This window comes from Babylonia areolata, chromosome 20 (assembly GCF_041734735.1).
Source record: "Babylonia areolata isolate BAREFJ2019XMU chromosome 20, ASM4173473v1, whole genome shotgun sequence".
In the NCBI taxonomy this organism is placed as follows: Eukaryota; Metazoa; Mollusca; class Gastropoda; order Neogastropoda; family Buccinidae; genus Babylonia; species Babylonia areolata.
The window spans coordinates 18,086,655-18,113,100 of NC_134895.1; the positions used below are offsets into that span (position 1 = coordinate 18,086,655).

Below are 26,446 nucleotides of genomic sequence, written 5' to 3' on the forward strand. Positions count from 1 at the left end.
TTCAGCATAGTTTAAAAGTTGTTGCCTTGATCTTTTAGCTTGGTGCGGTTCAAGATTAAATATACCAATACCCCATACTGCAACAGAGGTGTGTATGAAACAATTTCTGACATCAGGCTGAAGCATCAGTGAGGGTTTTTTAAATCAACATTTTGAGCAAAACACTGCAAGTAAAATGTGATGCTACTGTACAAATATGCATATAAATGCAGGTTGAAAACTCACTGCCAGCCATTTGATTGAAAGAGACCTTACAGTAAGTTTTCTTGACCACTAAATTATGTTAAAAAATCTTTGAAGGATCAAGATTGTTAAGAAAATGCATTTTTTTTTCCAAGTCCTATCTTTTTTCCAAGGTCATCAGATGAAGGCAAAAGAAAATAAATATTTCCACATGAGTATCAGTTTAAGTTAGTTAAGCACTACAAGTTGTATATGTAAAGATGTGAATATGTACATTGTTAAGCACTGATCTGTTGACGGAAAGAATACATATGTTGTGGTGTTTCTTCAGCGGGCAGTCCATGGCAAGGTAGAGTTATGTTTCTCTCTGCTACTGGCACGTTCTTGCCACGTATTCGCTCCCTGATGCAAACAAAAACCATTCAGTTTGCTGAAGTCATACAACTCTTTCACATGTACAGTACATATGTCTTTGCCACATACAAAGTGCTGTAATGGAAACAAAAATTTAAGAGTTGTGACTCTTACATACACACAAAGAGTAAGTCCATGCCACATATTTGTTCTGTAAAGAGGAATGCTAACAACAAATATACTAACAGTCATATTGCTCTTTCACATACAGTATGTATGCCCTTGCAATACAGTGGTTCTAAAAGGCAAACAAAATACACATCTACTAATTCATATTAATGCTCTTCCACATACATTATCACTGGAACAATTCTACTATCAATCCTGAAACAGACGAATTGTTTTCCTTGAAAATTATTCCATTTTAGAATGCCCTTTTTGTGGGGCTATGATCTGGTGTTTGTATAGGTATTACCAATCTAGGCCATCCAATGAACATAAATTTTAAAGGTCAATTTACATTCAATCCTGCAGAAATCTGTACTATGTTGTTCGTCCTTCGGAGTTGAATATAACCACAACTTCAGTGTCAGATGGAAGATCTGTGACTGTGGGTCTGGAGGTGACTTGAGGTCAATGCAGACTCAGAAAGCTCATCCACATGTGGGTAGGTGCTGCAGTGGAAGTGGAGGTAGTTTGTGCCTTGCGTGAGGCGTACTCCCCTTGAGCATCCTGACTGTGTCCTGTGCAAGGCTGGGCGGTCAAGAACTCCTGGCCACTGAAACTGATGTTAAAGTCGCCTAGGACACTCGAGGCTGTGTCCAAAATGTCTCCTTCCCTCAACTGTCAGATATACTGACAACATGGCCAGCCCATCTGGCCCAGGCTTTCCATAGGAGGGTGCAGATAGTGGGTACCAACCTGCACCAGGACCCCAGCGCCTGGGACCCTGTCCTGCCATCACATGTGGAGAAGTCTGCAGAAGCATCCCAGGTCAAAACAGCTGAAGTGCTCAGCGTGTCCATCACAGTCCTGGTCTCAATGGCACAGAGGATGGTGAGTACCACTGCTTTGCAGACCTCCAGCCTTGTGACAAGGCTGAGTCCTCTCGGCTCCCATGCATTCCAGTGGAGTCTCACAAAGGCAGCACTGACCTTGTCAACCTCTCTGCCAATCTCTGCATCAATGCCCACTGCCCACAACAAAGCACTGCTCAAACAAGCAAAACTGAACTGCATGTACCTCCTGTCCCCCTACTTCAATGCGTGACTCCCAGTAGTGTCGTCTGGGTGTGGGCTGGTTCATAACTTTGGTCTTTTTGCTGTTGATTGTGAGACCAAAGTTGTCATAGGCTTGTGAGAAGCAGTCCGTTTTCTAGCTGCATCATCTGTTCTGTGCTTGCATTTAGGGCACAATCAGCAGCAAATAAAAAGTCCCTGATGATGGTCTCTTTTTACCTTTGTAATGGTTTTCAGGTTCAGGAGGTTGAAAAGCCCCCTCTCAGTCCTGAATCTGATGTGGATACCATTGGAAAGCATCATTCAGCATAGCAGAAAAGACCATCCTGAAGACTGCAGTATAGGGGCAAGATACCCATTTCTGTACAATACATATCATTTCCTTCTGAAAGGCTGTTTTTGTATTATATGCAAACATGAGACAAGAGAGACAACGTCATCAAGACTAGCATGTAGTGCTGTAATTTTTGGTTTGTAAGGTGCTCCTTTATATTAAGTGCACCCCTGAATTTTTTTTCTCCTCAATAATACTATAAGCGGTTACTCAAAAAAGCGAAACCAATGAGCCAGGACGAATCACATCCAGCTTTTGTGATTTTTTAGATGCTCCCCTCTGGTCATTGGTACAAAAGTATAAGGATGAAAACCAATCGCTTCGCCAACAGCTTTTCCCCCAAAGCAGTCAATGCCCTGTCTCTCGAACAAATCCAGTATGATTAAAGAGATTTGTACAATCAACAATGACTTACCTGAAGATCTACCGTAGTCATCAGCCCCATCCACATGTGATATGCAGCTTATGTTTAAGTGTGTGTGTGTGTGTGTGTGTGTGTGTGAGTGTGCACAAGTTCTTATATTGATATGCACATGTATGTGTCCTAAATTCTACTGTATCTGTGTATTGATATGCACATATATGTGTCCTAAATTCTACTGTATCTGTGTTTGTGTATGATTTATGTTTGTACCTTTTATATACTATCCCCCCAATATTCCTTGTGACCCCGGTACACTTGGTAATAAAGACATTCTATTCTATTCTATATATCTATGGTTATGAAAAGTCCCAAGGTGCATGCATGTATAAAGCACAGTCAAATGATTGTCCTAGCAAAAGTCTAAAGTAACTTTGGAGCATGCATGTCATGGCTGAATAAAGTAATGGTTTATCAAATCCATAATGTTTCCAAGTTATTGGATTCATTGTTATTTTCTCGAATGAAGCCCAAGAAATATAAACACCGATTCCACATGAAAAGTTAACAAGCCTCTTCTGATCTGCTGGCATTCAAGGTGAAGGTTGTGGCACTACTTTCTGGTTGTGCTGAAGGCCAAAGTATGTCACATGTGCTTTGTTGTTTGCACATACCTGGAAAATACCTGTCTTTTGGAAACTTTCAACATTAGCGCTCAGCTGAACTGCATTATCAACTATCTTCAATCATAGTATTGTAGAATGTTCACGATTTGTTTTTGTCATTATGCTCAATGGTCACGAGTATCTCTGCTCACTAATACATGAAAGAATCAACTGTAGGCTCTGTGAATGACTGACTGTTCAAGTACAGGAAAGCTTTTGCTTGGCATTACTGGATCACTTTTCAAATAATCTCTGACAACGCCAAATCATCCAATTTTTTTCTTCATTAGTTTTGTTTTTCAAATATCTGCTATTCTATGATATTTGCAAGAAAATCCCCATTAACTGTGTTACTCATTTTATCCACCAGTTAGGCGCACTTGTGTGTAAGTTTTTTTTGTGTGAATACAGAGCCCCAAACTCAACTTGTCCAACATTTTTTAAACCCTTATTCCAGCAGAATTGAATAAAAACTCTTGATCAAATATATAACTTGCCATACAACCCATATGATAATGCTGCATAGATTTAAGTTAGAGGCCCCTTATTCCAACTAGACTAACAAGTTCAGCAAACGAAAGAATCCCCAATACTGCTTTAAACAAGTATCGCTATGGGAATCACAACATCTGATGACAGAGGATCACAGATGCACACAAACCACGAGAAAAGTGAAAAGACTGGTTCTCACTTTATATATTTCTGTGTGGGGTAGGCACTCCACACACCCTTGGATAAGAAGATGTTCTCATGGCAATTACGATGCTGCGCGTTTTCAAACTTTGTGATATCATAGCGACCAACACCTACTGGATTCTGTTACAAAGAAAACAGACAATACATGGTCAGATAAGAAAAATAACATCATAAACATTTAAAGACAAAAATGGCCAGGCTTTCAAAACTTGTATGATGCATTATTTCATCGAACAGCAACAGCAAAAAGTTGGCAAAAGCAGAAACCGGTTTCAACATTTACAAGATGATCACATGTGGTTGTAGTGATAACCAGTTTTCTCATTGAGGAAGGGGGCAGAATGGTTAAGACAATCATCTGCCATTACAGAGTCCATGAGGGTCTGGGTTTGCATTCGTCTGAACGCAGAGATGCCTCCTTGCTAAACTGAAACTTTCTCTGAGTGTTTGCATTTGATGGGCACACTTCAGCAAGTGCATATATGAATACAATAAGTGCATATATGAATACAGTGCATATATAAATACATGCCTGTATATGTATGCATATATATATATATATATATATATATATATATTTGTGTGTGCCTGCATGTCTGAATGTGAGAAGAATTTTTTTTCCAGGATCAGTTAAATCTCGATTAATTGTAACTTGTCAGAAAAAAAAAAAAATCAGTGACATTTTCACAAATGAAACAAACAAGAGACAGAACCACAGAGACAAATTAGTGGCAGCTTGTGAAAACTAACTGTCTGCAGACTACAAACAAAACAACTGCAAAGAAAGAAACAACCCACATGTGGAAATGAAGCCACTTACAAAATTGCCAGTGAAATTTTTCAGAGCTCTTCTGTCCACTCTTTCGGCTGTGGAGAGAAAGGCAGGTTGCTTGTAGTTCCGCACTTTGGGCCAGTCTCCAGGGCAAGATGGGCTGTGGGCACCTGGCCCAGGGAAATACTGGAACCAATTATTTCATACATGTAGCTCATCAATAAGACCCAGGGATAAATGGAGCAGAACAGTGAAAAGATTTACCTGGGGGAAGGTAGCTAAGGCAGCACCAGACAGGAAATAGTGGAGGTCTCGGGTGGTGGCCTTATGTGCCAGAAGGGCACGAAGAGGATTAAGTACAGATAATCGATTTGTCATAAAAAAAAATCTGTTATCTTTTACCAGAAGAGTGTTAAACTAGTCAAAGAGGCAGACACCCATCTTACCCACAACCAATGTACCTTAGCATCAATGAGACCAAAGGGACAGACACACCCTGAGTAATCTTGTTAACATGTCCAACACAAATTCATAATTAGTGTGAAAATAGGTCCCATGTATGGCTGCTGCTCCTTTATCTGTTACCTTTTTTTAATTACACATACTTAACCGTGACCCAACTAGTGCAGACTCCGGCAGGGGTCTGACATTTCTGTCCTGTGCAAACTACTATCCACCTATGCGGAGAAAACGAAAGCAACTACGGCTGATAACCTCCCGGAAGTAGGTAACTGACCCTGTCCATTTCTTCAATTTTCTGGGACAAATACGGGCCTTCAAGAATGGTAGGCATGCCTGATATATGTACACAAATACACATACATGTGCTCACAAGTGCATTCACACACAGACACACCCAGAAGATCCAAGAGTAGAATTATGAGCTGATATCAGAACAGAGCTCCAACCTGTTCCTTCGGACACTGTGCCACAACAGTGTTGTAATTGCGTTCAGGAGGAGGACGAGGGTACTGAGCCACCTTGCCAAATCTGCCCTTGAACTTTTTGTGGCTCTGTTTCCACTCATCAAGTGAAGACTTCATTTCATAATGCCCTGGTCCCAGTTTATTATATTTCTGCACAAAGAAATATTTTCATCAACTGTCATGTGTTTGATCGAGCGGTGTGTATTTGTCAGTGTGTGTGTTCATGCTTATGTACATGTTCACCAAATGCTAAGATATACTTTCATTTATACTTGTCTAGCCTGAGTATTAATACATCACGATGTGCATGTTCAACAATGCATGCATTTGATTGTGCATGTGGAAGGCATAACAACCTCCGGGTCAGTGTTTGTTAACGATGGTTGTGGTGGCTGAGCCTGGGACTGAGAAGATAGGTAGAAGCAATTACAATAATCTGGAAAAAGGTATTGGTTCTCAAGTCACTTTGGAAAGAGGGATCACTAGGATATAAAATATCCATACATGTAAAAAGTGCAAAAATCAATATCATAATGACAAGCATTTTGCTTTGATTAAATCAACAAACAATGTAAGTAATCTTCTTTCAGCAGAAACACAAAATAATGCAATAAAGGACATGTACAAGCAAGACACAGATCATAAAGAGATTACTCAGAAACACCAGTGAATGCATAAGGCAAACATGCAAGAACATATGCAAACAGCTGTTACAGAGACACACTGACTGGCTCGGCGAAGTGACCAGTGCTGATGGGCTTGGAACGGTCTGCCGTGAACAGGTCATAGGGACCACGGAGACTGACCACCTTGCTCAGAAACTTGTCGATGGAGTCCACAAAGCTGTAGGTACAGGGTGCCAGACTACTTCCCTGTTTTAACGAACAAAATTTTACTCACACAAACACATATACCTGGTACATGTATGTGTGCTCACATGCACACCTACACACACACGCATGCCCACATTTCTGTACACAAAATTTTGCTGACATGTGCTTGTACAACACATGCAGGCACATATTTGTGTACACAAGATTTCGTTGAAACCTCCACAGTAAAGTTCATGTGTTCAAATGCAATCTTGAGTTTTTATAAATGGTGGGCTATGCGTCTATATGTATGTGTCTAAACACACTCAGACACACACCCATATATACAAATGGATAATCTATTAGAAAAGGCTAAACTTAGGAGATTCACTAAAAACTAATTGTACAATTTGTGTGCATTAAGTTCAGTGAGGATATAATACTTTTCTGGTTGCTGTACTCATGAAATTGCAGACCCAGTTCTTGATTTGCTAATCCTCCTGGGGAAGATATAAAACTATAAATGTAAATTACCTAAATGCCCCCCAAATATTCACTCATTTCAAAATTATATTATCTCAAGATACAAAATCCAAGAACATAACGGAATGGTCACATGTGAAACATACAGTTTCAAGGTAAAATGGTTACCATACTTATCTTGGATTGAAAAAAAACACCAAAAAAACCATATAAAACAAGTTCATTAGCAGCAAAAGATACTCAAATTGTAAAGTATAAATCTTCAAACTCAAGATGATTTTGTGTAAATTAATAATTCAAATGGTTTATTGTTGGGTAAAGAAAGTATATAATTTCATGTTATGATATCTGGAAATTATTCATTTTGGGTGGAATGAATATTTTCTCTTGTATTTGAAGATATATTCAACTTATTCACTTACTGAAGTACTTATTCTCACTATATTTGGATGTCATCATGTGTTTCTCTGTCTATATATCCCTCTCATGTTTTCTTTATTATATACCTTATTGCTTTTCCTATACATGTATTTACGTCAATTATATATGTGTAATAAATATTGGAAATTTTTTTTAAAAAGTTAAAAAAAAATCTGTTTGAAAAGGCAAAAACCTATTGTTTAAACATACAAAGACACACATACAAAAAGATAGTATTTTTGAAAAGGCAAAATGTACATGTAATGTGTGTAATTGTACAACGACACACTTGCTTGTCCTTGAACTGAAAATCTACTTATGTTTGTCATCAATGGAAAACCTATTTGAAAAGGAAAAAAGGTACCGTGTGTTAACAAAGGAGGACACACATTCATGTGTACAACCAGATAATCCATTTGAATAGGCAACAAAATTAATACATGAAATATGTGTAAACAACTAAGACATATATTACATACACAAAAGGATAACCTATTTCAAAATGCAAAGATGGGAAAGTGGCCAAACTATTAGAGCTCTGTATTCCTACTAGAGTTCAATCCCTGCTTTCGGTGCACCTGGTGGGTTAAGAGCGGAGATTTTTGCAATCTCCCAGGTCAACAGATGTGCAAGCCTGCTAATGCCTGAACCTCTTTTGTGTGTATATGATAGGGCAATAAATTGGCCTTTCATATGCAGCAGGAATCTCTTACCCACTGTGTTGAACTGAGTGGAAGGGCTAGGTTATCTCCCTTCGACCACCTGGCTTATACCTCTGAGCTAATGGGGTCCCAAGTTGACTATGTCTTGGAATGTCTAGAACTAATTATTGAGGGGTTGTAAGCGTCCTTTGTTAATTTTCCCGCCATTATAAGTGTAGGAATATATTTCTTTATTCTTGTATACCAACCTAACTTGGCCTAGTTGGTATGAATTTTTAAAATGTTTTGCTTTAGGTTAGAGTTCCAGAAAATTTTATGTTTATTATTTTGTGAATAATAGTATTGTTGGGACTGAATCTGAGGGTACTATAGTGTGTTGAGGAAGGATAAAAATAGTACCTTGGACATCTTAGAACTCTGGGTCACTTTGGTTCCTATCACTGGAGAGACAACATCACAGAGCAAGCAGGTGCTTTGTGGAAGGGGAGAGACTGGGTGACTTAGGTTCACCGGCAGAATGTGTGTGTGAGGCTGACACTGTGATAGGCAGCGGCACAAGCGCCTGTGGGAACATCTTAGTCCTGAGTTGTTTTTTTGTGTGTGTTTTCTTTTGCTACGTTTTGGTATAAAACTGAATAAAGAATTGAATGGAGAATTGGATGTGAGTGTGGTACGAGTCTACATGGGTGCATGACACAACAACCCTTCACCACCTCATCCCCCTACATGTATATGCATGCAGAAGGTCAAATACACATGTTCAAGATCCCTATAATTCATGTCAGCATTTGGTGGGTTATAAAAACAGCAACATCACCAGCATGCATACCCCCAAAATGGAGCACGGCTGCCTACACGGTGGGAAAAATACAGTCATACAAATAAAAGCTGACTTGTACATACAAGTGAACACTGGAGTTGCAGCCTACGAATGCACAAAAGGAAGAAAAGGCAAAAAGTACAAATAATGTGCATACTCATATTAAGACATACATGCATGTACGCAAATGGGTCATTCATCTGGAAAGGAACCCATTCATTTGGGACATCCTCAAAGAATAAAACCCCACAGCCTGCATCTGCATGTAGTCCTCGTCATTAAAATAAGGACTAAAGTACACTTACTCTTAAATCTAATAAAAATATAATACTGATGTAATGACAGCATCCTTGATGACAAGAAACTAACATACAACAAATAGATTACTAAACAACCAGCTGCTGTGGCGAAGTGGTTAGCGTCATTGACTGATGATTGTGAGGACACAGGTCTGAGCCCCATCAGAGGTAGGGTTTTTAGGCCTGTGGCTGGCTCTTACCCAGAGCCGTGTGTGATAGGAGCTCAAATGTGAAGACTTCAACCACACAGTTGAGGGTCATACACATCACAGATGCATTTTTTGGGTGTGTTGCTCAAATTTCCTGACCAACTCTGCAGGTGCCTGAATCTCTCAGCTTGGTTAATGTTGGGCTAAATATCATGAGAGCAGAGCCTTGTCAAGTGATGCTAAACCTAAATGGACCCCATAGTAGCATCTTCATCACCCTATCATCATTTATCAAAATACAAAAAACAAAATTCCCATGTTCTGAGGCACAAAAAAAAAAAGAAGAAAAAAACAACTTCGAGACACTGACGGGAGCGTACTGCAAGCGTGAGCCAGAACCAGTATCTAGCATGCCCTTTGTGCTGGTTGACTTTCGGTTCTTTTCCTCCATGGCACTTGCTGGAATGCCATTCTTACCATATGTGCCAGGTCCTGGGGTTATACTCTGGAAGCACACAAATTCTTGTTTCAGCACATGTATGTGCACAAACACAAACACACAAATAATAAGGGAGGAAAAGAGAGAGAAAGGATAAGGATTAATTAACTGAAGAGACTATAGAAGTCTTGTGAGAGATTTTGTATTAAAATCGTATTACTCGTATTAGTACATTCATACCAGATTTCTCTACAAGTGACTACATGATAGGTGAAGGAAGCTTGGATAGAAGGATTAGGTGCACAACACAGTAAAAGACTACAGATGAATGGACAGTGCAAGTGTCAATTAATGGTATAAAGGAACAAGTGGCGGAATAGAGGTGGTGGTTGGGGCTTTCAGAATTGAGGCACCTCATTCTACAGACTACACGGTGCTTCATATTATAAGGTTCATCACCCGCATTAAAAAAAAAGATTTTAAAAATCTAAATTTAACAAATAATAAGGCACAGTACATCGAAGGTGAATGAAAAAATGTGAAGCAAACAGCAAAAAAGAATCAAAAGCGAAAAAGATCAACATTCAAACAATCAAAACAAACTTGGTTCCTAGAAACAAGATCCAGAGAGATCAGATGGACATCATCCATGACTGGGCTCTCGGTATGCATGCAAGCTTCACACACACACACAATTTCATGTGACACTAAAATACTAACATATCAAAAAAAGAAAAGATTACATCTACTGACTTTGTTTATGTGAGAAAATAGGTAAGAAAAATAAAGAGACAAAAGAAGAGAGAGATATCATGTTCATATTGAACAAAATTTTTAAAATATAAAAAAACAGAAAAATGAAAAATAATATCCCCTCTCCTTAACACTCACATATTTGGTTTTGCCAAAGCGATCTGCCCGTTGGTCACAAATACCCAGGGTGCTCCCTGGCTTCTCACTCAGAAGCTGGAGGGAATCCTTGAAGTTGTATGACCCTGGGCCTACTTTTCCTTTCTGAAACAGTCATTGTTGTAACCATTCATACCACATGATTAACAGATGGCATGGTGGACATTAATACAGGCTTAATTTCAGGTCTACCGCAAACCATATGAATTTTGGTTGCAACATCATCATGCAGAACATCCCAAAGTCTCGTATGATAACACACATTGATTAACGATGATACATAACAGTCATACGATTCTAATCCTAGAACTTTAGTTAACTTTAAACTTAATCTACTACAATTGTGTGTACACAATGACAGCTGTTGCCATCTTTTGTTTGTTCAATGTGTATTGTGCATTACACATTCTGTCACCAAGGCAGATTCTGAGTGTGACAAGAAAGATGTGGGCATGGAATAAAAATGCTTTCAATACACTTTATACAGCATATAAATATGAAAACTGTAACAATAAAGATATCTTGGAACTTTTGATTGAATGCAGCTGACTTTGGGGAATTTTGTATGTATAAAGTTTAAGCTCAACACACACACACACACACACACAAGGCAGAAATCTTTGTTGAAATGTTTGCGCAAAATAGTAAAAACGAAGGTTTATCACAGGAGTGTAAGACACACACAGACACAGAAGAAAACAGTCCATTATACAGTGATCCGACTCCGCAAAATGACTTGTGGTTTAATTCTCCTATTACATATGAAGAGCTACAAACCGCAATAGCTTCCCTTAGCAATAAAAAAAAGTTCCGTTGGCTTCGATGCAATATCAAATGAGATGATAAAAAACATTCCAGAAAAATGTATCATTTTCCTTCACAAAATATATCAGAAATGCTGGATATCTGGAAGTGTACCACAGATATGGAAAAGATCGATAGTGGTACAGTTCTAAAAGCAGGAAAACCTAAACGTAATAAAAATAGCTATAGGCCTATTGCTTTGACCTCGCATGTCAGTAAACGAATGGAAAAAATAGTCCTGCCGAGAATAATAACTTACTGTGAAAAATACAATATCATTCCAGTGAATCAGGCAGGCTTTAGAAAAGGACGATCAACAGTTGAAGACCTAGTAAAAATTACAACTCAAATAAAATGTCAGTTTGCCCGCAGAAAAAGTGTCTTGGCAACGTTTTTTGATGTTAAAAAAGCCTACGATCAAGTTTGGCACAAACGTCTGCTATATAAACTGAAATCAGTTGGAATGTCTGGTAATCTCTATGAGTATATAAAAAGCTTTTTATCTAATAGAACTATCCAAGCGAGGGTGGGAACACATTATTCTTTACCACATAAACTTGACATGGGAATTCCTCAGGGCTCAGTTATAGCCCCTATGCTTTTTAATATTCTTATTCGGGATCTCCCAAAGGTATTGTCAAATCATGCAGTTATAGTACAGTATGCTGATGACATCTGTATGTGGATGGGTGTCACTCTAAAAAAGTCAACCCCACAAAGAGCACAGAATTACATATGGCGTTTGTATCAATCTGATCTTGACAACCTTGGTAACTATATGTTTGAAAATGGTCTAGCCTTGTTGACAGAAAAAACATGTATGATGTTGTTTAATTCAGGTGGTAACCCATCTAGCATGCCAGTTTTTAAATTACTTGGTGATGTCATTGATTATAAACAGGTGGTGAAGTTTTTAGGTGTTTATCTTACTTCAAAACTGACATGGAACATTCATTTTGATTACATCTTAACAAAGGCAAGGAAAAGTATCAATCTAATGAAAATTCTAAGCCACTTACCTTGGGGAATGGATACAAAAACATTGATCCATCTTTCCATGGCTCTTGTAAGATCTAAGTTAACGTATGCACAAGAAATACTTTTCAGTGCACCTAAATATCTATTACAAAAGATTCAAAGTGTAGACTGTAAGGCTATCAAAATTGCCCTCGGAGTGCCTTTTCATGCATCCAACCAGGAAACATACAAAACAGCCAGAACTCTTCCTTTAAATGAGCATCGTGAGTTAGCAACAGCAAAATTTGCTGTAAGACACACTTCTATGACAGAAAATTTCATTGCTGATGAACTGACAGTAAGATCTGACACTGATTTTCCAAAATGAGCTAAAGCTATTTCATCACAAGAAACAGTTGCAACTTACGTTTCAAATCTGTTAAAAGAATCTGGTGTTAACATGAACAAGTTAGCTATAAAACCATCTTATACGCCTATTCCTTTTTGGGAAATGTTAAAAGCAGATTTTGATACCAACTATTCTGAAACAAAAAAGGAAGAAAACATAAATATCACGACGAGTACTGCCAGAATACACATAGCAGAAAAATACCAGAATCATCTCCATATATTTACAGATGGATCTGTTCTTGATGACAAAAATGCTGGCGCAGCTTTTACTATTCCCGCTTTTAAAGTTGAAAATCTTACTTTATTGGAAAGAATTTTTCCATTTTTACAGCTGAACTTGTTGCTATTATACAAGCATTGAGCTACTTGGTAAGCCATCAAATAGTTTTCTTGAAAATAGCATTCTTTCTTAATTCCAAATCAGTACTTTATGCTCTAGAATCATTTAGCCTTGAAACAAGACCTGACTTAGTTATTGAGGCAAATCATTTGGTACATTGTTTGAGGATTAAAGGTACTGATGTCAGTTTCTGTTGGGTGCCTTCTCATGTGGGCATTTATGGCAATGAAACTGCTGATAAAGCAGCTAAAAGAGGAGCACAAGATTCAGAAACATCGACAAAAATACTTGTCCGACTTTCCGTGAAAGAAACATACACTATGTTAGAAAAAACAGCATGGGGTTGATTTCATAAACGATGGAAGACAGAGTCTTCAAAACAGAAAGGGACATTATTCCCCGAATAAAAAAAGAAAATTAAAGAAAAAATACCAAATTCTTCAGCTTGCTATACAAGATAAATAACCTCTACTTTCTTCCGTATAAAACTTGACACGCTGAAGACAAAATATAGTAAAAATGTTATATGCATTTGTGGTAAGCAGTTTGGCTTGCATCATAGTTTGTTTCAATGTCAGCAGTTACTTATCTTCTTGCCCAAGTATTTCACAGAGAGTAACTATTCTGCAGATGATTTTTGGGAAGTTATTTCTAACGAGGTTCATTTAGTAGAACTTTCAAAGGCATTAGTTCATAGCCCTATTTCTACATTCCTTTAATGTACTTCATAATCATGTTAATGGTGTTAGTTATTATCATCATTATTGAATTGTTACTGTTAAAGCTAATTTCATGTTAGTTATGCATTTCTTAGTAGTTATCTACCTTTTCTGTTTTATTCTGACTTCTCTATCCCCTCTCACTACCTTCCCCCCCCCCCCCCCCCCCCCCCCCCCCCCCCCACTTTTTTTTGGGTCTAATATCACTAATAGTAATAGTGAAAAGACGCTAAACTAAAGAACGAACACACACACACACACACACACTTTAACACATTGATGCACATGCAAACATTTGCACACACACACACATACACACACACACACATGATGCTTCAATCAGAGAAAGCCAAGAAAGACACTACACAGAGAGAACAAGCAGCCCCACAGATGAGCTATCTAAGTAGTTCTCACCAGTGCCTGTCTCTGTTCATACAGCTCCCTGTTCAGCAGGTGAGGCATTAAAGCTATTGTCTCCACTTCTTGCTGTCGGGCCCAGCCTGGCCCAGCAGCTCTCCTCTCTACTGCCCAGCGGTCAAATCCCTTGCGGTCAGGGTGGTACATGCCTGGCCCCCGTCGACATGTCTGTACACACACAAACGTTTCCACGCCATGGAAGATTCGAGCCATCACCAAACAGAACCAACAGTTTTGTTTAAATCTTACATTTGTAAACATCACTGGAGTGAAAGAAAACAAGTTCAGGTGAAAAAATAGCTTTGCTGAAGCATTATGTTCATTTATGTATCTGTTGGAAAAAAATAATGAAAGAACACAAGTTTGGGTGAACATCTTTTCTGTCAATATGAAAATGGTTTTGCAGTGGTGCTCAAATGAAAGAGTCGTGGTTGGAGAAAGGGACCAAGAGAGTATAACTAAATCATCACTAAGATTGCACATAGGGCAGGAAGGGGCAAGGAATTGTAACTGTTGAAGATCCTACAGCTAACAGCAGTGGTAATTTTCTCTGAACACCAGTCTACTTACATTCACTATGCAGAGTAAACTGATCAATAATTATAACTTTTCACCAAATAGTATCAATACAATATGAAACAGTGAAGCCCCCTCACCCTGCCCCTTCAGTTGTAAATCATTGGCAAATGAGGACTGACACCCCCACCTTGCGGCCCTGCTTCTTTTCAGGGTCTCAGTGTTTGGAGGACTGAATTGCCATATACCTAGGATATATCTGAAGCAATGCAAAGAGTTCTGATCCTGTTGTCTGGTGTAGGGTGACCATGTCTTGCATGGGCACTGAGCATACATTCTTGACATACCTTTAGTTTTATATTTTCTTCTTCTACGCTTTCACATGATGGTGGAATTTATGGCATTTATCTTGGCATCAAAAGACATTTTGCTGGACAGAACAGGGTATTGTATCTGAAGCTGTACATAATCCATGAGTAGAGCTGACAGTGGAAAGTGTCTCAACCATGACATCTGTCTACTTTGCATAGATAATCAGGACACCACAGGTCTTGGTAATTCTCTCCATCAAGATTGGAGATGAGGAGCCTGAAGATGTTAGCCACTATACTCAGGAGAGATGCCATGTTAGAAACTGCAATAGCTGTGATCATCTTTGTTTATTAGCAAGGTTTCCATTTGGCATATCTTGAGGGACCGCAACTTCTCTCTAACAAATACAGAAGAGGTTATGCTGATGGAGTAATAGAGGCGCTTTATTACCCTGATGATTTCTGGAGGTACAGAATCATGTCCACTCAGTAAGTTAACTTATTGATGTATGGTCTAGTTTTAAAATGAGTTCAATCCCTCATGCCACAGCATACTGACCTTCACATCTGTCCAGTTTCGGTCATAGGAAACCTCTGTGAATGTCCCTGGGTTCTTGCTTTTGGGGTGTACCCCAGACACATCAAACCTGAACAATACCCAAACCTCAGTCATCCCACAACAGTGATATCTGTAAGGAAATGGATCTCATATGTTTATATTAATGTATAATGTATGTGTACACACACACACACACACACACACACAACACACACACGTGTGCATGTGTGTGCCTGTGTGTGTGTGTGAAAGAGCACATACACGCATGTGTGACTTTCATGTACACACACATTTGACAAAAATGAATATTTCCCAAAATCTCAATGTTTGAAAGTGTACTTCACAACATCTCTTATCTTCCTTTCCACTCCTCACATGCACCACACATACATAATCCATTCCATCTACCATGGTATTTACACTCATATGTCTGCATACAATGATGATTTTGGAGAACATGCAAAGCATGGGAGTGAAACCACAGGTCTTGCAAAGGCACACACTGTAGGTGTGAAAATGTACGACTAGGACGGTCCAAGTTATAAATCCAAGGAGGATTTGTTAAAAAGAAATGTATGGAAGGAAGTTATTCTAAATATATAACTCATCATCACTATCCACGTAACCTTTCCTCCATGTATTGCTGCTACATTGCTGATTCTTTGTCTCTTTTGAGGAGCAAATGTTACTGTAAGGTCCGCTGCCCATGGGGCATCAGCATCGGCAGCTAATCATTTTTTGAAGCCTCCCAATATTGTAGCACGAACGCCTGAAACCTGCAGCGAGGTGTGGAGCTCGCACAAGGACAACAAACCTCCCCAAGCATCAGGCATCACACTCCATATTTGGAAAGTCACATGCTGTCAGTGTCACCCTGATGATACTGAAGAGGAAATTATGGTTGACTGTAGCCATGAAAATAGCCCCCACTTTTCTGAGGAAGAAAATAAAAACTTTTGTTTCTGTTTTCGCTTTGTCCTTCTGGTGTTTTGTTTTGTTTTGTTTACATTTTAAATGGGGCAACAGATAAGATATGCTTTTGTTGTTTTATATACTGTTTATTTCTTAATTTTCTTCTGACATTTTTTTCAAACACACCACCTCGTTTCCTAGTACTAACTCATCACACCCCTTATCCAGTTCATCTGTTTATTAGTTATCATTCAGTCACTTTTCCACACATAATATTGATATTCATTGCAAAATCATCGGATCCTCACTGAAATAAACTGTCCATGATCCGGAAATACTGCTTAGTGGGGAAGACTTACAACCTATTATTGATTACAACTGTGCAGATTTTTTTCCCACTATGTTGATCCAAATTTGATATTGGCCGACAGTGAGATAATGACATTGTTAAAGTTTAGCATGGACAGACATACACAACTTAACACCTGGTAATTATTATATTGACTCACATTGTTTAGACATGTGAGCTTAAAAAAGGTGCGAAAAAAGGTTTTAAATTTGATGTTGGCCGAGTCTTTTTTTTTTTTTAGCAAATGGTGCACCATGGGGACCGTTGGAAAGGTTTCCTCCCCATTGGAAAGGTTTCATCAACTGATGCCAATCATTCTCGCAAGTTCAGTTACCAGTATCTACTAGTATAGCGGTAGACTACACGCCCGGACAGGGGGATGCCGCGGATCACATAAAGTTATCTGCATCAAGTTCTAGATCTACACACACAAACTGGCACACACACACACACACACACACCAAAAACGGTCACATGATGTGACGTATACACAACTGAACACCTGGTAATTATTATATTGACTCACATTGTTTAGACATGTGAGCTTAAAAAAGGTGCGAAAAAAGGTTTTAAATTTGATGTTGGCCGAGTCTTTTTTTTTTTTTTTAGCAAATGGTGCACGATGGGGACTGTTGGAAAGGTTTCATCAACTGATGCCAATCATTCTCGCAAGTTCAGTTACCAGTATCTACTAGTATAGCGGTAGACTACACGCCCGGACAGGGGGATGCCGCGGATCACATCCAGTTATCTGCATCAAGTTCTAGATCTACACACACAAACTGGCACACACACACACACCAAAAATGGTCACATGATGTGACGTATACACAACTGAACACCTGGTAATTATTATATTGACTCACATTGTTTACACATGTGAGCTTAAAAAAGGTGCGAAAAAAGGTTTTAAATTTGATGTTGGCCGAGTCTTTTTTTTTTTTTTTTTTTTTTAGCAAATGGTGCACGATGGGGACCGTTGGAAAGGTTTCATCAACTGATGCCAATCATTCTCGCAAGTTCAGTTACCAGTATCTACTAGTATAGCGGTAGACTACACGCCCGGACAGCGGGATGCCGCGGATCACATCCAGTTATCTGCATCAAGTTCTAGATCTACACACACAAACTGGCACACACACACACACACACACCAAAAACGGTCACATGATGTGACGTCCGTCAAACTCTTCATCCGCTCTATTTTCGAAAAACTCACCTTGCCGTTTGTACGCCAAAAGGAGCTCCTTGGAACTCTTTGAAGCCCATTTTCCTGTAACAACAAATAATTATACTACGCCAATTTAGTGTTCTTGATACTTGATAGTCTTGTTCTGATCCAGTCTAAACGTCAGCATTCAAGCAAAACTGTGGACAGAATCCATGCAGCCGGCTTTGGCCCAGTACACAGCAACACAGGCCAAGCAAACTGATCCGATCTTCAGTTATCATTCAAGACATCAGTGGCTAACTCTTTGAAACTGAAGAACAGCAGCGGCCAGTTATGCCTGCTTAATAAGCCCTGGGGCGTGTCATTCAAAACTGTCAATCATTTGCAACATAGTTATGCATGCCTCGATGACGTTACTGGAAAATAATAATTGTTGATATCAGTAGCCTAGTTCGACTGGTCAAGTTTCCGAAGGCTGGGCTGAAGGAAGGGAGGTAATCAACAGCAAATTTATTGGCCAGTGTTGCTCTTCATAAAAGTTTGCGTCTCATTTCGTTTTTTTCAGCCAACAATTTCTCGTCAGTGAAAGGTGTCACCCGGCGCCGCCGCCATCACCGCCGGTTGCCCTGACCGATACCGTAAACGGACAAAAGCACAACGACGGACAAATGGAGCCCCAGTGGTCAAAATCCCACTGTACAGAACCCCACTGAACCACGATGAAAACAAATCCCAAGTGTACTAGCCGGCAAAACCGGCCCCACTGAGTCACGTATATAAAATAGGCCCATAAAAGACACTGACACAATTAACATGCCTTTTTTTAAGTGGGCAAAATTCCAAACGCATATGTAAAATACCTAATAGTATAAAAGAAACTATAAAATCAATATCATGGAATCACTGAGTTATTTTAATCGACTGAATGGCATAACCGGCATTAGAACCAATATATTTAGCGACCTGCAGGAACCCCGGCGGTCCTCCGAACACTACTTAAATGTCCTGACTGACAGTCTGAATACAGTTTCACAATTTCTAACTGAAGCTGCTATTCGAAGGTGCGGTTCATGTCGCGTGAACTCTCAGCCGTTTCATTCATTTCACTGTTCCCTATATATATTGGCGTAAGACGGCTGAGTAGCACTCTGGCCAGAGTCTTGCCTGCAACGGACAGCAGGGATATTCCACAATGGTTGTCACAGGCCTGACGATTTCCTTTGCGCTTGTACAGGTGTATGATGGAAGCGTCTTTGAAGTCCTGTGGAACTACCTCATGCTGCCAGATGAGCTGAAACAGCTGATGAAGCTTCTCAGTCAGCGCCATACCACCTTCTTTGTAGACCTCAGTTGGAATGGAGTCTGAGCCAGGGGCTTTGCCATTGGATAGCAGACCGATAGCTTTCTGGGTCTCCTCCAAAGTTGGAATGGCATCCAATGATTCACTGACTGGCACCTGGGGGAGTCGGTTGATGGCTTCATCATTGATGGTGGAAGGGCGGTTCAGTACGCTGTCAAAAGTGTTCAGCCCATCTCTCAAGGATCCCGTCCTTGTCGGTGATTTGGGTAGAACCATCAGCACTGAGGAGTGGAGCAGATCCGGAGGTGGTGGGACCATAGACTTCTTTCAGGCCGTTATAGAAGTTCTTCATGTCGTTCCTGTCTGCAAAGCCCTGGATCTCATCAGCTTTGTTGCTCAACCAGGAATCATGCATCTGCCGCAGCTTCAGCTGGATGGTGCTGCATGCGCTCTTCAGTATGTCCTTCTTTGACTGTGACTTGGGATCTTCAATGTGGGCTCTGTAGGCTTGGCGTTTGTCTTCCAGCAGCTGCTTGATCTCAGTGCAGTTCTCATCAAACCAGTCTTTGTACTTCCTGGCAGAAGGCCCCAGGCACTCCATGGCAGTGTTGTACACCGTCTCATGCAGTGCGCCCCATGCTGTCTCCACATTCTGGTTGTCCAGCACGGTGGACTCAAGGCGTTCCTCCAGGGTGTCAGCAAAGCTCTGCTTGATGTTGCCTAGCTCCAGCTTGTTGACATTCAGGCGTTTGGGTGCTTTCATGCCCTGAGGCCGTCTCTTGGGCTGGATGCGGAGGTTGAGTTTGGAGACGATAAGGCGGTGGTCTGTCCAGAACTCGGCGCCGCACACTAGTGGCCCTCGTGACTCGTACGTCCTGCCTGTCCCTCTTCAAAGTCGATGAGATGCCAATGCCCAGAGCGAGGATGCATCCATGACGTCCTGTTACGGGTAGGGAGGCAGAAGATGGTGTTTGTGATAAGAAGGTCGTGCTCGGCACATGTCTGGAGAAGTAGTTGACCATTGCTGTTACAGTTGCCAACTCCATGCTTCCTAATCACGCCTTCCCAGGAGGTGCTGTCACAGCCAACTCTTGCGTTAAAGTCACCAAGAATGATGAGCTTGTCTGCGTTGGGAACTGTGGTGATGACAGCGTTCAGGTCCTCGTAGAACTTGTCCTTGATCTCATGGTCATGGTGGGCGCGTAGGCGCTGACAATGGTGGTAAACTTCTTCCCGTTGCATAAAGGGAGTTTCATCGTCATCAGGCGATCGTTCACTCCTTTCGGGGGGCCAGCCAGCTTGCCAACGAGGGTTGTCTTCACTGCAAAGCCAACTCCAGCCTCACGTCTCTCTTCAGGTCCGCGACCACTCCAAAAGAAGGTGTAGCCTGCGCCTCGCTCACAGAGTTCGCCTTCTTCTGCCAGTCTGGTCTCACTTAAGGCAGCGATGTCGATGTTATACCTGGCTAGTTCACTCGCAATGAGTGCTGTGCGTCTCTGTGGTCTGCCGTTTGAGTCGCCTCTGTCCAGAAGCGTACGCACGTTCCATGTGGCAATGGTCAATGGGGTGCTCCTTGTTTTCTTCTTTGTTTCCTTTGTGTGTCGACCGCTTGAGTAGGGTCCCCGTCAGCCGCGGTATGCTGACTAGGGTGGTGTGGAGCAGGCAATGTTTAGGGCACCTTTTCTAGCCCCTTCCTCATGCCATGGAGGTAAGCTGTGCTGTCCTGAAGAGGGCTGCTCAGTCGCTCAGGGGGCTGCCGATCTCCACCGCTGCTCCAGTCGGTAAAAAACGACCCTATGGCCTGAGCTGCCTGTGTGCAGGTCCGCGGCTACGGCGTGAACTACCTGTCGCTTCGTCGCTCGCCTGTCGCCACAGGGCTTGGGGAAAATAATGGTATGGGATGAAGGGTGACTGATGACTTGCGCGATGACTTTGTTTATAGTGAGGAGTTGCGCACCGTCGACCTCACTCTCTTGTCCGAGACCGTCTGTATCCAGTGGCAAGACGAGGTCAAGACGACTGGAGATGGATACGGATGCAGTGGATGACCAGGATGTCCTATGTGCCTCATCCTGCCCTCAGTACTCCACAGTGCTCTGCTGCAACCGCCTTCCTCTCCGTTGAACCATGAAGGTTTCTTCCACAGAGTCCGCCGGATCCAGTCTTCACATGCTTGGGTGGATTACTATGGAAACAAGAACACTGACACATCCCACGGAGTACAACTGCCTACATGGCGGGCCCGGTCGGGTAAATCATAATAAATAAAATAACAACAAACAAAAAAACACCCCAGTCATTACACGTAAAATGTCACAAGTTACATGTCTCTGTGAGTGAGTGTATGTGTGTGCGCGTGCGCGTAACTGAAACTGATTTGAGCGAATGACACAGGACTAAACAAATGCTGAGCGGCGCCCAAGGCAGCTATCACGGCTGTATCAGTCGGCTCTAGGCACTGCAGCCTGTCTCAGTTGTGCAAAATTAATGACTTCGCCGTGTTTATAAATTGCATTGAGCTTGGGCACTGACCGAAGATAGGCGCTTTCTAAAGATCCATAAGTATCAAATAAGCACTTTTTTTAAAAGTTGTGTTGGCACAGTGACATTATTATTAACATTATCATAAGCATTTACGCCTACTCTTGAAAATAAACCCTAGGCGTTTACAAATAGAACACGGCATACATAAATGTATGATACTGTCAGTCGTTTTCGACAATGACCATCAGAACGGGTAACTGCTGTCCTGGTTATTTCAGTGGGCTATGATTTGATTATAGTGGAGAGTCTTGCCGCCCAAGTTGCGTCCCCACTTTTCGGCCAAGAGGGTTTTAGGACAGTCTGCGTTGGGATGGTTCCCAAACAGTACGGGCCAACTAGCCCCCGGCAAGGCTGCAGCACTAAGAACCAGTGCAATTTTGCCTCCTAGTTTGGGAGTCATAGTCCTTCACAAAAGACTAAGCTGCAAGTGATTTCCCAATGCATGAATGGAGAAACCACTGATAATACAGCTCTCACTTTGCTGTTGGCCCAACTGTAAACTTATGTCAATCTGCATACATGAATATCAAAAAAGAAAAAGAACACCAGATACCAACCATTATAAAAAATTTAAAAAAAACATACCCCCCGCCCCAACACACACACACACAACACACAAGTCATAGAACACAATCATAAATAGTACACAATCAAAAATTCCGGCTCAGTGAAACTATCAAAACTCACTCACAAATAGTCATTTTAGTTCAAGGGATGCGCTGTTGAGAATTATTCAGGAGGGGGAAAGGTGGGTCTATAGACTGGATTTGAAAGATTGCAGCGAAGATAAATGACAGAGAGGCTGAGGAAGTTGATTCCAAAGAATGCCGGGGGGCTTGGTATAAAAAAACTGCGTTGGCCATACCGTAGTTTTGTTTCGAGCAGGGGGGATCCTGAGCATGCGCGTGTCAGAAGAAGAGCGGAGTCAGAGTGAGGGTATGTGAGGGTGAATGAGATCAGAAAGATACTGTGGACCAGTAGCCTCAATGGACTTGAAACAAAGAGAGACGACTTTGTAAATAATTCTTTGTTGTACTGGGAGCCAGTGTAAAGTATGAAGGAGAAGAGAGACTGATGTGGTCAAATTTAGAAGAACAAAAGACAATGACAAGCAGTCCTGAAAAATAAGAGCTGAGGTCAGTCGAGATGGTTACAATCAAACAGTATAAAAACTGATCCTAGTGTTGGTCAGGTGATGGACTGACGGCTATTTGAAATGACTGCTTCTCTCTCATTGACTCGATGTATATAATTATGTGATGTACATGCTTACCCCCTTTTTTTCTTATTAAAAAAAAAAATTCATAAGAATGTGCTTTTGTGCTTCAGTGTATTTCTTCTCCCCCCCCCCCCCCCCTCCTGTTTTTTTTTTTTTTTTTTTTTTTTTTTGTCAACTTAATTTGCCCAGAGGACCGAATGTAAAAAAAACAACAAAAAAACAAAACAAAACAAAACAAAAAAACAAAACAATAAAAATTATGGTTATTCCCTGACCCTCGTGAAATAACAATTTGTTCGTTCTCCTCCGTGCATTTAGAATCAGATCCTGGGACAGGGCAAAGAAAGTAACTTGTCCAAAGTCTCTGAGCAGATAATGGTCAAACTGAGACGGTTAGAAATTCATTGACGAAAGATGCAGCGCCGTAGCAAAATATATATAAAACAGTTTCGCAGCACGCACAGACAACTGGTGACGGTGTCATGTGCGGTAAATATCAATGAGAGAAACGGTTAACAAAGGAGGAAACGGAACGAAAGGGGGAAGGAAAGGGGCAGGGGAATGTATCGGGAAAGAAATTAAACATTAATTTGTGGCCTGACGCAGAAGATGAATGGTTGCGGTCCGAGGAGATATCCGCATCTTTAATTACATAGTATTTCATGATAACTCAGTTGCTCCCTCTGCACTCGGCCAAGGGAAGTGGGGAAGGGAGAGAGGGTATGGGGAGGGGTGTTGGTGGGGATATGATGCCATGGAAGGGGGAGGGAGGAGAGTAGGGAGGTAGGAAGGAGGGGCCATCAGTAAGCAGTGTGTCCTGGGAAAATCCCACGCCGCTTCCACCACAGGCACCTGACACACTATAACGTAATGTCAGGAACAGTTCAGTCACAACACACTGGAAAGGGGAAAGTTCCCGTCATACTGTAGCAAACAGTTCGTCTGTTTCGTCAAGTTGTGCATGGGTGGCGGTGCAATTCGCCGTCTTTTTATTTTCTTATTTTTACAGGCTTTATAATCTTTTATAGTTTTATGTTTTATTTTCCATCGTCTTTTCCATACAAATTTTCTCCTCTCGCGATCACACTAGAACGGGAAGTTCCCGTCATTCCGTAGCAGAGCAAACAGTTCGTTTTCGGTTGTGCTGTGCGTGGATCGCGCATTCAGCAAGGAAATGGTGGGCAGGGGGTGACAGTACCCTCGCTTTTTCTCAAGTTATTTATCTGTTTATAATCTTTTCCATATACATGATCTCAGCTCGATCCTCTTTTCTCAGTTTCGTTCACCTTCATGCAATGTCCAAAGAGGCCGCACCGGCGATAATAAAAACTGACGGCCTGCAGAGGTCAGGATCATCGAGGAGGAAACGAAATCTTGTCGACCTAAACTCGTAAAATCTCAAGACTATACAGTGGGCTATACTTGTAATGGTTCGTCGCCGACACCGGTAACATGGTGGATGAGTGAACCGCTTCACACCGGCTGAATAAACCTGACGGACTGAATGTATTTGACTAAAACATTGAATAGGGTGCCTTGTTGATGTCTTTTCTACACTTTCCTGGCTGAGTGTGTGGAGCTCGTGACACTGGTGCCGGTGCGCAACAACTGATCGACCGTTTCAAAATTTACTTTTTCAGCGGCGTGCAACAGACAGACATACGAACAAAAACATACGGTCACGGAAGAACTGAGGGAGGGAAAAGGAGAGAACTGGTAGTAGTACACGTCACGTACGGTACACGTCACGTACACGTACACGTCCATTTCATACGTCAATTTTTACAGTTACGTCATGCCTCCCTGAAGCGAAAATATTTTTATTATCAGTCCCGGGTTTTGTGTGAGTTTCTTACTCAAACCATGTTCAAACCGGCCCGGGATAGTATCCCAGCGAGTGCATGTTTTTACCTCAGTTAAAAACAAAACAAAACACACACACACAAAACAAAACCAAACCAAAACAAAACAAAAAAAACCAAACCACACACACACAGAAATACAGCCAAGGCTGGCGAAATTTGTTCATGAATGTTTCTCTTCTTAATATGCTCATGTTTATGTTCCATTTTGTCTTATAAACTTTAAGGTTTTATGACAATAAAAAGTATTCTATTCTATTCTATTCTATTCACACACACACAAAAAAAAAGGGTCACGGGGTGATCTTCTGTAATCTAAATCTGCATCTGCCGGTCAAATTTGTATCACCACCCCACCTGCCTGTCTTTCTCTGTCTTATTCATATTCATCATCAAGATCAAAATGTAATCTGCTGTCTTTAGGATATCGTATTATCATGCACGGAATTGAACATATCTCATCATCAGTGGCTTAAAAAGACGCACACACATAAACAAATTAATATAAATCAATCTCCATGACTCACTCACCCCTCTCTTGGTGTGTGTGTGTGTGTGTGTGTGTGTGTGTTTTCTTCAGTTTAACGTCTATTCACTATTAGTGTTATTAGACGTTTTTTTCTGTTTTATGTGTGTGTGTGTGTGTGTGTGTGTGTGTGTGTCCACCGTGTGTTCAGTGTGTGTATTGTCGGAAGGAGCATGATGGAGAGAGATATATACTAGTGTATTTATTTGGTGTGTGTGTGTGTGTGCGGAGAGAGAGGGAGGAATGGAGAGAGATATCTTTGTATTTATTTGGTGCGTCAGTGCGCGCATGTATGTGTGTGTGTGTGTGTGTGTGTGTGTGTGTATTGAAGTCACTTATTATTCAATCCCGTGCATGATAGGACGTTAGCCTTCAGACTGAACAGATTACACTTTGATCATGACGAAGAATGAGACAGAGACAGGAGGGTGGTGTGGAGAGGGACGGATATTACTAGTCAGTCAGTTGTCGAATATTGGCAGTAAGGGGAGTGAAGGTGGATGTTCCCTCTGTAAGGCAAAAGGCAGTAATTTCCGACCAAATATTAGCTGTTTTTTTGTTTGTTGTTGTTTTTTTTTTTTTCCAGAACGATATAATCCTTTGATTTCTCCGCTTGACGTTCAGTTTAACACGAAATTCAAAAGCATTGTTTGCTAATCAGTATACACCTGAGAACAATTGAGTAACTTTACTAATGCATCACACCTTACCTTTTTTGTCATGATAAAATTTTGTAAGTATGGTAATTATGCAAGATTTGTTTTTTTGTTGTTGCTGTTTTTGTTGTTGTGGTTTTGATTTTTTCTGTGAAATGGTGAAAAACCAACAAAATATGGTAATTTGTTGCATTTGTATTTCATTTTACTTTTTTTTTTTTTTTTTTTTTTTTTTTTTTTGGTTGTAAAATGGTGAAAAACCAACAAAATATGGTAATTTGTTGTATTTGTATTTCATTTTATCACAAAAGATTTCTCTGTGTGAAATTCGGGCTGCTCTCCCCATGAAGA

At 40.8% G+C, this 26,446-nt stretch overlaps 1 protein-coding gene across 1 annotated transcript; it reads right to left on the bottom strand.

Moving 5' to 3' along the window:
• Positions 1–33: 33 nt before the first annotated feature.
• Positions 34–18,086, bottom strand: LOC143294550 (ciliary microtubule-associated protein 2-like). The gene is made up of 10 exons (XM_076605927.1): positions 18,037–18,086; positions 15,557–15,644; positions 14,168–14,338; positions 10,505–10,627; positions 9,539–9,679; positions 6,258–6,401; positions 5,512–5,679; positions 4,652–4,789; positions 3,827–3,951; positions 34–585 (listed from the first exon to the last, which is right to left on the bottom strand). The coding sequence occupies exons 1-10, from the start codon at positions 18,084–18,086 to the stop codon at positions 462–464; spliced, it is 1,272 nt and encodes a 423-aa protein (XP_076462042.1). The 3' UTR covers positions 34–461.
• Positions 18,087–26,446: the final 8,360 nt, after the last annotated feature.